The following is a 13,023-nucleotide window of genomic DNA, read 5'->3' as shown; positions in this document are numbered from 1 at the left end:
GGCAGAGAGAGAGAGAGCGAGACTGGGGGCAGAGAGAGAGAGAGAGCGAGACTGGGGGCAGAGAGAGAAAGAGCGAGACTGGGGGCAGAGAGAGAGAGCGAGCGAGACTGGGGGCAGAGAAAGAGCGAGACTGGGGGCAGAGAGAGAGAGAGCGAGACTGAGGGCAGAGAGAGAGAGCGAGACTGGGGGCAGAGAGAGACTGGGGGCAGAGAGAGAGAGAGCGAGCGAGACTGGGGGCAGAGAAAGTGGAGGGGGAGAGAGAGAGTGGGGGCGCAGAGAGAGAGAGAGATAGTGAGAGCGCAGAGAGAGAGAGATAGTGAGAGAGAGAGCGCGGGGGCAGAGATAGAGAGAGTGGGATCCAGAGAACTCCAGGAAGATGGACCATGTTCTTCCAAACTCCACCCCCTTTACACCTGCATGACGTTCTCCCACTCTACCCCCGACACCTGGTTGATTTCTCGGAAAGCTCGGCGTGTATGTGACAACTGACGACATTGGAGTGGACAAAATTCAGAAGTTACGACTCTGTCACAATTCACTTCATACCCAATAATATGTTTACAATCCATGACCCACCCACAATGCCCCATCAATGGCGTGGGGGGGGGGGGCACGGCTGTTAAGGGCAGGAACTTGGGTTGGGGGGTGGTGGGGGCAGGAACTTGGGCTGGGAGATGGGTCAAGAACTTGGGCAGGGGGTGGTTTTAAGCTGTGAGAGTGAGCTCCTTCCTGTCTGGAGACGGCAGTCAGAATGGCTCGAATTGCACTTTGCAAAGTCACTGATTGTGTAGGCTGGGCGGTTCCAATTACACATTTCAGAGAAACTGCTGGGTGCGTTTGGTCCCCTTGGAATATAAATCAGCATTCAGGTCATGTGATCAAGGGGACCCAATCACAGCATTTCGCTGTTGCAAATAAGCACGTCCTAGCTTCATAGCCTGCAAAAAAAAATTACCAGGCCCAGTTTAGTAACAAGTGCTGTTACATATATAACATTGCCTGCCTTGTGAGGCCTTTGGCTCAGTGGATATACTTTGGATTATTAAGTCATTTTACTGTTGTCTTTCTTTAAATTCAGGCTGTAGGCTTGAGGGACTGAATGACCTACTCTTCTTGTGTTCTTACATTTCCGAGCTAAATTAGAGGCAAATTATTGTTCCTGAGAGAAGATTGAATCGGAGAAAGAATCAGAAAAGAAAAGGGAGAAAGAGATAAACAGAAGAGGGCACTGGGAGAATCAGAAAGGACAGGCAAAATGAGATTGAAAATTCTCTTAAATACAAGCTCGTCACTAATAATGAATTCAAGAGAAATTTATTTACCCAGCGAGTGGTTAGAATGTGCAACTTGCTACCACATGGTGTGGTTGAGTGACTAGCATAAATGTATTTCTGGGGAAGCTAGATAAAGCATGAGGGAGAAAGGAATAGAAGATTATGCTGATAAGATGAGATGAAGTAAGATGGGAGAAGGCTCATGTGGAGCATAAATGCTAGGACAGACCAGTTGGACCGAATGGCCTGTTTCTGTGCAGTAAATACTATGTAAAAGCAAAAGATTTTTGTAAACCAAATAAAGCAATCTTAAGGATACTGTCCTCTGATTCAAATGCAGGTGATCAAAAGGTTGTGTTATTTTGCAGAGCCCATACCAAGGTACGATTGTATTAGCCACTGTCAAGGGAGATGTTCATGACATTGGCAAGAATATTGTTGGCGTGGTACTGGGCTGCAACAACTTCAGGTAAACCTACTACACCTCATTTTGTCTTCTCCCACTTGTTGGTTCTCTTTTTGGTTGTTCCAAAGTTGTAATTCTTTTTCAAATTAGAGATTGTTATGTGTTTTTAAATAATCTGACATTGCAATTTTGGCAAATACACCCTACCATTTTCTTGTCACACTTATAAAGGATGTGTCGACAACTCCCTTGAAAAGAGGATCTCACCAGAATTGCCCCAAACTCGCAACATAAATTTTACAACTGACCAATTTATTACACCAAAAATATTGTCTATAGAGAATGTTTACTTTCTAAAGTTACCTACATCAATTGGAGCACAATTTTATTCGCATTTCCCATCTGTTTGGAACTTAAAGCAATTTGACAGGTGGGCAGAAGGTGGTTGTCAAAATGAATATACCTTTATGTGCTATAAACAGTGGCGTGCTACTGAATTAATTATTACCCTGTTAGCACAGGAAGTTGATTAGGCTGTTTGTTACCCATTCCTGTTCCCTCAGTGCTGTGATGCCAGACCCAATAATTCAGATTAAAGCTACTAGTCAAATTTATTTACAGGATTTATAATTGCATGGGAGCAAAAAGAACAAAATATTGATAGTACAAATATTGATAAAACAATAAAGATTGAATCAGTTTCCACAATTTCCAAACTATCTTTAAAGTATATTCAAATAAACAAAACAGTCGAGTAAATTACAATTTGCGGAGGATATCAATTTTTTGAAATCTTATGTTGTGATGCTCATAGGTTGAAGCAGGATGAAGGTTCTGCTTCCATTACAATGTGATCTGATGCAGTCTATTACAGCCTTGTAACTGGGTACCAATTATTCTATACACAGTTATTCTATCTTTAACTCAGCATGGATTTGTGAAAGGGAAATCATGCTTGACAAATCTTCTGGAATTTTTTGAGGATGTTTCCAGTAGAGTGGACAAGGGAGAACCAGTTGATGTGGTATATTTGGACTTTCAGAAGGCTTTCGACAAGGTCCCACACAAGAGATTAATGTGCAAAGTTAGAGCACATGGGATTGGGGGTAGTGTGCTGACATGGATTGAGAACTGGTTGTCAGACAGGAAGCAAAGAGTAGGAGTAAATGGGTACTTTTCAGAATGGCAGGCAGTGACTAGTGGGGTACCGCAAGGTTCTGTGCTGGGGCCCTAGCTGTTTACACTGTACGTTAATGATTTTGATGAGGGGATTAAATGTAGTATCTCCAAATTTGCGGATGATACTAAGTTGGGTGGCAGTGTGAGCTGCGAGGAGGATGCTGAGAGGCTGCAGAGCGACTTGGATAGGTTAGGTAAGTGGGCAAATGCATGGCAGATGAAGTATAATGTGGATAAATGTGAGGTTATCCACTTTGGTGGTAAAAACAGAGAGACAGACTATTATCTGAATGGTGACAGATTAGGAAAAGGGGAGGTGCAAAGAGACCTGGGTGTCATGGTACATCAGTCATTGAAGGTTGGCATGCAGGTGCAGCAGGCGGTTAAGAAAGCAAATGGCATGTTGGCCTTCATAGCAAGGGGATTTGAGTACAGGGGCAGGGAGGTGTTGCTACAGTTGTACAGGGCATTGGTGAGGCCACACCTGGAGTATTGTGTACAGTTTTGGTCTCCTAACCTGAGGAAGGACATTCTTGCTATTGAGGGAGTGCAGCGAAGGTTCACCAGACTGATTCCCGGGATGGCGGGACTGACCTATCAAGAAAGACTGGATCAACTGGGCTTGTATTCACTGGAGTTCAGAAGAATGAGAGGGGACCTCATAGAAACATTTAAAATTCTGACGGGGTTAGACAGGTTAGATGCAGGAAGAATGTTCCCAATGTTGGGGAAGTCCAGAACCAGAGGTCACAGTCTAAGGATAAGGGGTAAGCCATTTAGGACTGAGATGCGGAGGAACTTCTTCACCCAGAGAGTGGTGAACCTGTGGAATTCTCTACCACAGAAAGTTGTTGAGGCCAATTCACTAAATATATTCAAAAAGGAGTTAGATGAAGTTCTTACTACTAGGGGGATCAAGGGGTATGGCGAGAAAGCAGGAATGGGGTACTGAAGTTGAATGTTCAGCCATGAACTCATTGAATGGTGGTGCAGGCTAGAAGGGCCGAATGGCCTACTCCTGCACCTATTTTCTATGTTTCTATGAACCTTAGGGAGTCAAGGATTATGGGGAGCTGGCAGGGAAGTGGAGCTGAGTCCATGATCAGATCAGCCATGATCTTACTAAATGGCAGAGCAGGCCCGAGGTGCCAAATGGCCTACTCCTGCTCTTATTTCTTATGTTCTTATGTTAGTGCTAGAAAATCAATGAACACAGCATGGATTATTTTGCAAACTGGTGACCTTTAATTTGAGTGTTTAACAATTCATAGTACTGTGTCTTGTTAGGATTAACCAGACTAATGAAAATATACATTCTCATTCTCCAAAGCTGCACTTTGATTTTACAATTCACTGCATCCGTTATGTATCCATTTTTTTAAAATGATATTCTCATTTCAGAGTGATTGATCTGGGAGTGATGACTCCGTGTGATAAGATACTCCGAGCAGCTATCGAGAATAAAGCAGGTAAATATGTCAATGACCCTGACTCCATTAAGTAAGATTGGCAGCTACACTCCTTTATTTACATATACACAGAATTTTGTTTTTTAATTCTCCATGCTGTCCCCTTTCCTGTTTTTCTCCACTCTGGGCATACCATTGCAATGGGTAAATAGGGGGGTACATGAAGCTGATCCTGAACTTTTACCAAGGACATTCCACAACTAGCTATTGGGGGGGTATGCTTGAACAAATTGGGATGTTTACTTTTTAATATAAATGTGTTTATATATTTTAATCTACATCTCTTTTATGCAAGCTCCTCACCACCTCTGTGGCACTTTCAAGATTGTTACCAAGCAGACTGCAATTCTAGTGCATTTGGAAGCAGATTATTTTCTCTCCTCCCTTCTCTGACCCCATGCCTCCAGTTCACAAAGGCGAGCAGCTAATCTGCCGCAGGCATCACCTCTGCCAGTGCTCTCTCAGCCAGCTGATAGGAAATGCATAAAAGTGGCTTCAGAAGTACTTTTCTCTCATTTTCTCTCTCTTCCTGGTCTCTACCTGATACTGTTGCACATCTCTGTGTCTGAGATTGGGAGTTCAAAGCCACAGGCTTAGACCTCACCACTGGGTAGTATGTGTGCCTGTGTGTTCATTTAGTCGTTAAACCAGATTCATAAATGTGTACAGCTCTATATTTTCTTTTCAACTTCATGGCAGATATTATTGGCCTGTCTGGTCTTATCACACCATCTTTGGATGAAATGATATATGTTGCCAAGGAAATGGAACGAATAGGTATGAAAATGCCTTTACTGATTGGCGGAGCAACAACCTCAAAGTGAGTAACTAGTTAGAGAAGAGTTTTATCATTTCTTCTTTCAATTGTATTAACAATAATCCTCAAACCAAAGTGAATAATTTTTGTATAACTGCAATAAAATATATTGGCCCGTAATTTGTGGTCAGCAGCGAAGCAAAGGTATTTGCCGCTGGCCCCGAAGCAAGCTTCCAACAAAGATCTCGCGATCTCTGTGGTGAGAAGTTCGGCTTTTCTCACGTGCAATTGAAATCAGCATAAGTTAATGCGGAATCCCTAACGCGAGCTGTTGTGACATTAATAAGCTGTCTAAGCAGCCAATCACAATGCAGAATTCTCAGACAGCAAACCAGGAAGTGAGTAAGCTCCTTTGATTCTAAGTTTAAAAAAAATGTTATGGCGAACAAAACAAATATTGTGCTCTCATATGGGGAAACGGTAAACCTGAAATAAAGATGAAGAAACTTTTTTTGACTTTTTTTTAACGTTTCTTAAAAGTTATAATTATTAAAATAGATACATTTGACACTCCACAAAATTAAAATTCGTTTTCCAGGGCCATAAACCTTTGTTTAGCAGTAAATATGCTGTTAAAACACAAGTTACACCTAATGCAAAAGGTCTAAGTTTTAATGGGATATATAACAGTGATATTACCGCGGAAGAGTCGAAGTTTCCCTGATTTGACAGATTACACTGATTGCCAGCCCTGCTGGCGGGGGCGGGGGACGGTGTCCATAACACAGCCGATGTTAGGGCAGTGATGACTGACTGCAACTTTAGGATTTTCGTGTTGGGATACGCATGCACTAAATCCTGAAGTTGCGGTTTCAAAGAGGCAATAACAGGGAATGCTAATTCTGGGCTATTATTTTACTCTGCTTGTATGAGAATTACAATTTTTATGAAAACCTCTGTGTGGGAGGGAGGAAGAAATGATCAGATACAGGATAGTAGCTTCCTTATCTTCGTAAAGGCTGAAACCATCCAATTTATACATGCTCCTTCTGTGCAAGTTATACTACTTTAAATCCCTTCACTAATACAGCCTTGTACGTAAGTTTTAAAAAAAATTCTAAGGACACTATGATCTTGATTTCTTTTTACTCATTTGGCTCCATATATTTGTCTTAAGCATATCAGCCATACATTCTTCTGTAATTTTGGTAAAATACAAAAAATGCTCAGCACCAGTTTTGAGAGAGAACCACAGAGCGACGAGAACCTAGTGACACCATGTATGTCCAGAACAGCAGGTGAAAGACTTCATAAAAAGAGATATAAATAAAAGGAAAAAAATGCAAATACTGGAAATCTGAAACCAACCTATTCTGATGGCATGTACCTCAAATGTTACCATCTACTTTCTTTACAGATGCTGACTGTGGTATTTCCAGCTATTTCTGTTTCCATTAATAGAAATACCCGTTGCTTGTGTAGCACTTGTACTAGTGTACACTTAATCAGCCTGTCTTAATCTGAGTCCATCAAAGAATTAATTTCATTTCCATGACGTGGTAGCATTCTTTGTCAAGCACATTAAGTTTATTACTCCATTTGACGCTAAATTTGACCCGAGGTCATGTTTGTGACCTTTTATTTTGCTTTTTCTTGGGCAGTAAATAGTGAAGACTTGCTACCCACTATTCATTAATATATGCATAATTCAAGGCATTTATTTTTAAATAGTGCTGGATTGGATTGTGGAGCAGTGAACTGGGAATTAATAGTACTGTAATTCGAAAAATATCATCATCGGCAGTCCTCGAAATTGAGGAAGACTTGTTTCCACTCTAAAAGTGAGTTCTCAGGTGGCTGCACAGTCCAAAGTGGGAATTACAGTCACTGTAACAGGTGGGACAGACAGTCATTCAAGGAAAGGGTGGGCGGGGAGTCTGGTTTGCCGCACGCTCCTTCCGCTGTCTGCGCTTGATTTCTGCATGCTCTCGGCGATGAGACTCGAGGTGTTCAGCGCCCTCCCGGATGCTCTTCCCCACTTTGGGCGATCTTGGGCCAGGGATTCCCAGATGCCGGTGGGGATGTTGCACTTTATCAAGGAAACTTTGAGGGTGTCCTTGAAACGTTTCCTCTGCCCACCTGGGGCTCGCTTGCTGTCTAGGAGTTCCGAGAAGAGCGTTTGCTTAGGGAGTCTCTTGTCGGGCATGCAGACGATGTGGCCCGCCCAACGCAGCTGGTCGAGTGTGGTCAGTGCTTCGATGCTGGGGATGTTGGCCTGAGCAAGAACACTGACATTGGTGCATCTATCCTCCCAGTGGATTTGCAGGATCTTGCAAAAATTTGTCACCATCCTCCGCCTGCTCCACGACAACATGCAAGCAGTGATCCTGACCAACGGATTCACCACAGACCCAATCCACGTCCAGACCAGGGTCAAACAGGGTTGCATCATCGCACCAATGCTCTTCTCGATCTTCCTTGCTGCAATGCTCCATACTCTCAATAAGCTCCTCGCTGGAGTGTAACGAAACTATAGAACCAATGGGAACCTGTTTAACCTTCGTCGTCTCCAGTCTAGATCCAAGACTGTCCCATCCTCTGTCGTCGAACTACAGTATGTGGCCGATGCTTGCATCTGCGCATGTTCAGAGGCCGAACTCCGAGCCATCGTGAACACCTTCACCGAGGCGTACGAAAGTATGGGCCTTACACTAAACATCTGTAAGACAAAGGTCCTCCACCAACCTGACCCCGCCACACAGCATTGCCCTCTCCGGTCATCAAAATCCACGGTGCGACCTTGGACAACGTGGACTATTTTCCATACCTCGGGAGCCTACTGTCAGCAAGGGCAGACATTGATGATGAGGTCCAACACCGCCTCCGGTGTGCCAGCACAGCCTTCGGTTGCTGAGGAAGAGAGTGTTTGAAGACCAGGACCTCAAATCTGGCACCAAGCTTATGGTCTACAAGGCAGTAGTGATACCCACGCTCCTGTATGGCTCAGAGACGTGGACTATATACAGTAGATACCTCAAAGCTCTGGAGAAGTACCACCAGTGCTGCCTCCGCAAGATCCTGCAAATCCACTGGGGATTCGAAAAATAAAGCTGCTTTCAACTTTTAGATCTAGCAGTCAAAAAGCATCTATTTATTCCGATTGTCCTTTTCACACACAGCTTTGGCGGGGGGGAGATAAATTACAGCTTTGGAGGGGCGATAAACTACAAAGAGTTGACAGACTGGTCAACAAATGAACATTCATAATCTTCCAAATCATTGAGAACAATTACAGTTGAACATGCTGTGTAAAGTAAATGTTCCCGTGGTATGTCGTGCTGCAGCCTAGCATTTTGGCTGTTGTGTTCTGAAACCGAAAAATGATCTCTTACTTTCACGTGCTAGGTGATTGTTTCTCCTATCATCATTCAGCTATTGTCAGTGTTTTTGCCAACCACTTCCTTCAGCACCTATTACTTTCTCCTTTTTCAGAATAGCCTTGACTTAATGCAGCTCTTAATTAAGTAACTGGGGCTGGATCATGGACCCTTGTTTAATAACCACTCATTTTTTTTCGTCCCTGTTCTGCCCATTTTCTCCTCCTCCCCATCTTTCCTGAATCATTATTAAGTCCTTGCTGGGACATAGGTGTTTGGTGCTGAGTTCCCTCAGTACCTCACCCAAGTGACCACTTACCGTGCGGGCCTAAACAGTAAATGTTAGCTGGTCAGGTTATTCGACTGGTGACCTTGCAGCCAAGTCCAGTTCTGTCCTCACCCGACATCTACACTTTGGCGCTTCCAGCAAGAGTGCCTGGATTGTTATCAGGAGAGGTAACTGTTTCTAATTTTCCACGTCCCTTGCTCATGGAAGCTAAGTTCAGTTGTGGTGTCTCTGTCACCACTGTTGGTTTTTATAGGATATTGTCATATATCTTTTGCCCTTGTTTTGAGGTATTTTAGGGTCGTCATTGATCCTGCACCTCTGTTACAAGTTTGAGGACGAGGAAACAATTGAGAAGTCTAGTTAATACTCTTTATTTTTCAATCAGTTATACAACACAACCCCTTGCATGCAGTGCCCATGAGAATGGTATCGATTATAACACACGTGCACAGGATTCATAAGGAAGTCATAAGCGCTTTGTCTTGACTGCTCACACTAGCCTCAGCAAGTCCCTAAGGATCAAGTGTTCATATCATAGGGTTAATCATGTCCCCATACGTGATATTCCATCAACACATCCTATCTACATCTGGCTAAATAAGTGAGCACTGTAGTCTACTACGTCACTGTGTAAAGTGACGTTCATTGGGTAATCCCTTCCAATGGACTTGTATAATGCCACTAGTTTCTTCATTGCATTCACTAAATGTGAGTATCAGCTATGACCTTTTTTCTTTTCTCTTACCATCCATAACTTGCTCCATTCATACCGTTTACTCCCCATATGTCTCATAGAAACATAGAAAATAGGTGCAGGAATAGGCCATTCGGCCCTTCGAGCCTGCACCACCATTCAATATGATCATGGCTGATCATGCAACTTCAGTACCCCATTCCTGCTTTCTCTCCATACCCTTTGATCCCTTTAGCCGTAAGGGCCACATCTAACTCCCTTTTGAATCTATCTTAACGAACTGGCCTCAACAATTTTCTGTGGTAGAGAATTCCACAGGTTCACAATTCTCTGAGTGAAGAAGTTTCTCCTCATCTCGGTCCCAAATGGCTTACCCCTTATCCTTAGACTGTGTCCCCTGGTTCTGGACTTCCCCAACATCGGGAACATTCTTCCTGCATCTCACCTGTCCAATCCCGCCAGAATTTTATATGTTTCTATGAGATTCCTTCTCATTCTTCGAAATTCCAGTGAATATAAGCCTAGTCGATCCAGTCTTTCTTCATATGTCAGTCCTGCCACCCTGGGAATCAGTATGGTGAACCTTCATTGCACTCCCTCAATAGCAAGAATGTCCTTCCTCAGATTAGGAGACCAAAACTGTACACAATATTCAAGGTGTGGCCTCACCAAGGCCCTGTACAACTGCAGTAAGACTTCCATGCTCTTATACTCCTCTCGCTATGAAGGCCAACATGCCATTTGCCGCCTTCACTGCCTGCTGTACCTGCATGCCAACTTTCAGTGACTGATGTACCATGACACCCAGGTCTCGTTGCACCTCCCCTTTTCCTAATCTGTCACCAAATAATATTCTGCCTCGCTGTTTTTGCCACCAAAGTGGATAACCTCACATTTATCTACATTATACTGCATCTGCCATGCATTTGCCCACTCACCTAACCTGTCCAAGCCACCCAGCTAAGTGTTATCTGCAAACTTGGAGATATTACATTCAATTCCTTCGTCCAAATCATTAATGTATATTGTAAATAGCTGGGGGCCCAGCACTGAACCTTGCGGTACCCCACTAGTTACTGCCTGCCATTCTGAAAAGGACCCGTTTATTCCTACTCTTTGCTTCCTGTCTGCCAACCAGTTCTCTCTCCACATCAATACATTACCCCCAATACTATGTGCTTTAATTTTGCACACTAATCTCTTGTGTGGGGCCTTGTCAAAAGCCTTTTGAAAGTCCAAATGCACCACATCCACTGCATCTCCCTTATCCACTCTATTCACTATCTGGCTTTACGCCCGCTTATTTTCTTAGCTCTTCCCACGTACTGTTAGTTAGCTATTATCTGGTATACTCCAGGCCTGATCTCGTACTATTTGCACTAATACAGATTTAGTCTTTAATACGTGTGTGTATATATATTTCATGTAAAGAAAAGCTTACTGTGGCTGCTCTATCTATACTTATAGTTGCTTACAACCACCCACAACTAAAGACATAGACAGGCTAAGTGAGTAGGCAAAAATTTGGCAGATGGAGTATAATGTTGGAAAGTGTGAGGTCATGTACTTTTGCAGAAAAAAAATCAAAGAGCAAGTTATTATTTAAATGGAGAAAGATTGCAAAGTGCCGCAGTCCAATGGGACCTGGGGGTACTTGTGCATGAAACACAAAAGGATAGTCTGCAGGTACAGCAAGTGATCAAGAAGGCCAATGGTATCTTGGCCTTTATTGCAAAGGGTATGGAGTATAAAAGCAGGAAGTCTTGTTACAGCTGTATAAGGTATTGGTGAGGCCACACCTGGAATACTGCATGCAGATTTGGTTTCCATATTTACGAAAGGATATACTTGCTTTGGAGGCAGTTCAGAGAAGGTTCACTAGGTTGATTCCGGGGATGAGTGGGTTGACTTATGAGGAAATGTAGAATAGGTTGGGGCTCTACTCATTGGAATTCAGAAGAATGAGAGGTGATCTTATCGAAATGTATAAGATTATGAGGGGGCTTGACGAGGTGGATGCAGAGAGGATGTTTCCACTGATGGGGGAAACTAGAACTAGAGGGCACGATCTTAGAATAAGGGGCCGCCCATTTAAAACAGAGATGAGGAGAAATTTCTTCTGAGGGTTGTAAATCTGTGGAATTCACTGCCTCAGAGAGCTGTGGAAGCTGGGACATTGAATAAATTTAAGACAGAAATAGACAGTTTCTTAAATGATGAGGTTTTGGGGAGCGGGCGGGGAAGTGGAGCTGCATCCATGATCAGATCAGCCATGATCTTATTGAATGGCGGAGCAGGCTTGAGGGGCCGTATGGCTGACTCCTGTTCCTATTTCTTATGTTCTTATTAGGTGTGAAAATGCTGTATAGAGTGGGGATCTTTCTATCTGTATGGCTCAGCTACTCACTGCCTTGACCAGTTGAGCCACTGAGAGTGTCAACAACCATATTCTTATATTGACTTTGATAGGTTGCATCCATTTGCATCTAAATTGGGCTGGGACTAGCTGAAGTGCTTCGATGGGTGAATAACCACCTGTGCTGTAATCATTCTATGAAATTGCTTTTCATGTTTTCAGGACACACACAGCTGTCAAAATTGCGCCAAGGTATAGTGCACCTGCAATTCATGTTCTAGATGCTTCTAAGAGTGTTGTTGTGGTAAGTGTTCCTGTGAGAATGCCCTTGTGACTGACTGGAGGATTATTTGTCTTTCTGGAATTTAATTTTTTGGTGATGTTGCTCATTTTGACTTTATGTACCATCCCTTTTTGCAGTAAGGAGGACTTAGCAGATACTCTCTCAAATTTTCATCGAATCACCACATTATCTGTGCAACTGAAGTTCAAAAACTTGGATACACAATGGTATCAGGAGACACCAATTCTGTTACTGGCATACAATCTCTACTCTGTGTAACTGCTGGTTTCATCTACCACTATTAAAGTACTGACCATAGTCAGGCTGATTTTAATTGGGAAATATTGCATTAATGGGGTGGTGATGGCCTTAAAATAGTGTTATTAGATTCGGCGTTCAGGTGGCGCCACGCCCCAGCCACCGCCATTTTGAATGGCATCCAGAGCACCCGGCTATTTAAGGCAGCAGGGTCTGGATTTTCGGTACTGCTCATTTCGGAGCAGTAATGGCAGCGGAGCGGTAACAGTTTGCGCCTCAGTCAGCAAAATTCATCAGCTGGGCCTTGAGTGTGGGGCGGACCGCTAAGGGAGGCGTTACGCATCTTTCTGCCAACTGAGCAAGCGAAAATCCCGAGCTAAACAGCCGGCTTCAGAGTGTTGTAAGAGAGGCCCAGGGGTCAAAAATAAAACCTGAAAAAAAAAACCACCATAAACATTCATTCTCAATAAATAACTCAGCCCACCACAACATAAATCGCAAAAAAAAACAATCACATTTACCTGAGGTCAACATTACTTACTTCACTGCAGCTGTGACATCTCGTACCGCACACTTTCACAGCGTTCCGGGAAGGGCGCTCTACAGGGTGCTGAGGGTCGGGCGGCAGCCAAGAATCAAGCCGGTGTCGCAACCATGGACGTTGCACGCCGGCTCGCCTCT

General features: G+C 43.5%; 1 protein-coding gene across 5 annotated transcripts in view; it reads left to right on the top strand.

Annotated features, from left to right (window-relative positions):
• The window catches only part of mtr (5-methyltetrahydrofolate-homocysteine methyltransferase), a 119,578-nt gene that overhangs the window by 86,187 nt on the left and 20,368 nt on the right, over positions 1-13,023 (top strand). For all 5 annotated transcript variants that reach the window (XM_070889288.1, XM_070889287.1, XM_070889292.1 and 2 more), the window contains 4 exons: positions 1,643-1,743; positions 4,261-4,328; positions 5,028-5,148; positions 12,024-12,105. In XM_070889288.1, the coding sequence (XP_070745389.1) occupies positions 1,643-1,743; positions 4,261-4,328; positions 5,028-5,148; positions 12,024-12,105 (372 nt within the window). The remainder of the gene's footprint in view (positions 1-1,642; positions 1,744-4,260; positions 4,329-5,027; positions 5,149-12,023; positions 12,106-13,023) is intronic.

The sequence above is a fragment of the Pristiophorus japonicus genome, chromosome 9 (genome assembly GCF_044704955.1).
Source record: "Pristiophorus japonicus isolate sPriJap1 chromosome 9, sPriJap1.hap1, whole genome shotgun sequence".
In the NCBI taxonomy this organism is placed as follows: domain Eukaryota; kingdom Metazoa; phylum Chordata; class Chondrichthyes; family Pristiophoridae; genus Pristiophorus; species Pristiophorus japonicus.
The sequence above is the reverse complement of the archived record's forward strand: the minus strand, read 5'-3'. Positions and strand labels throughout refer to the sequence as shown.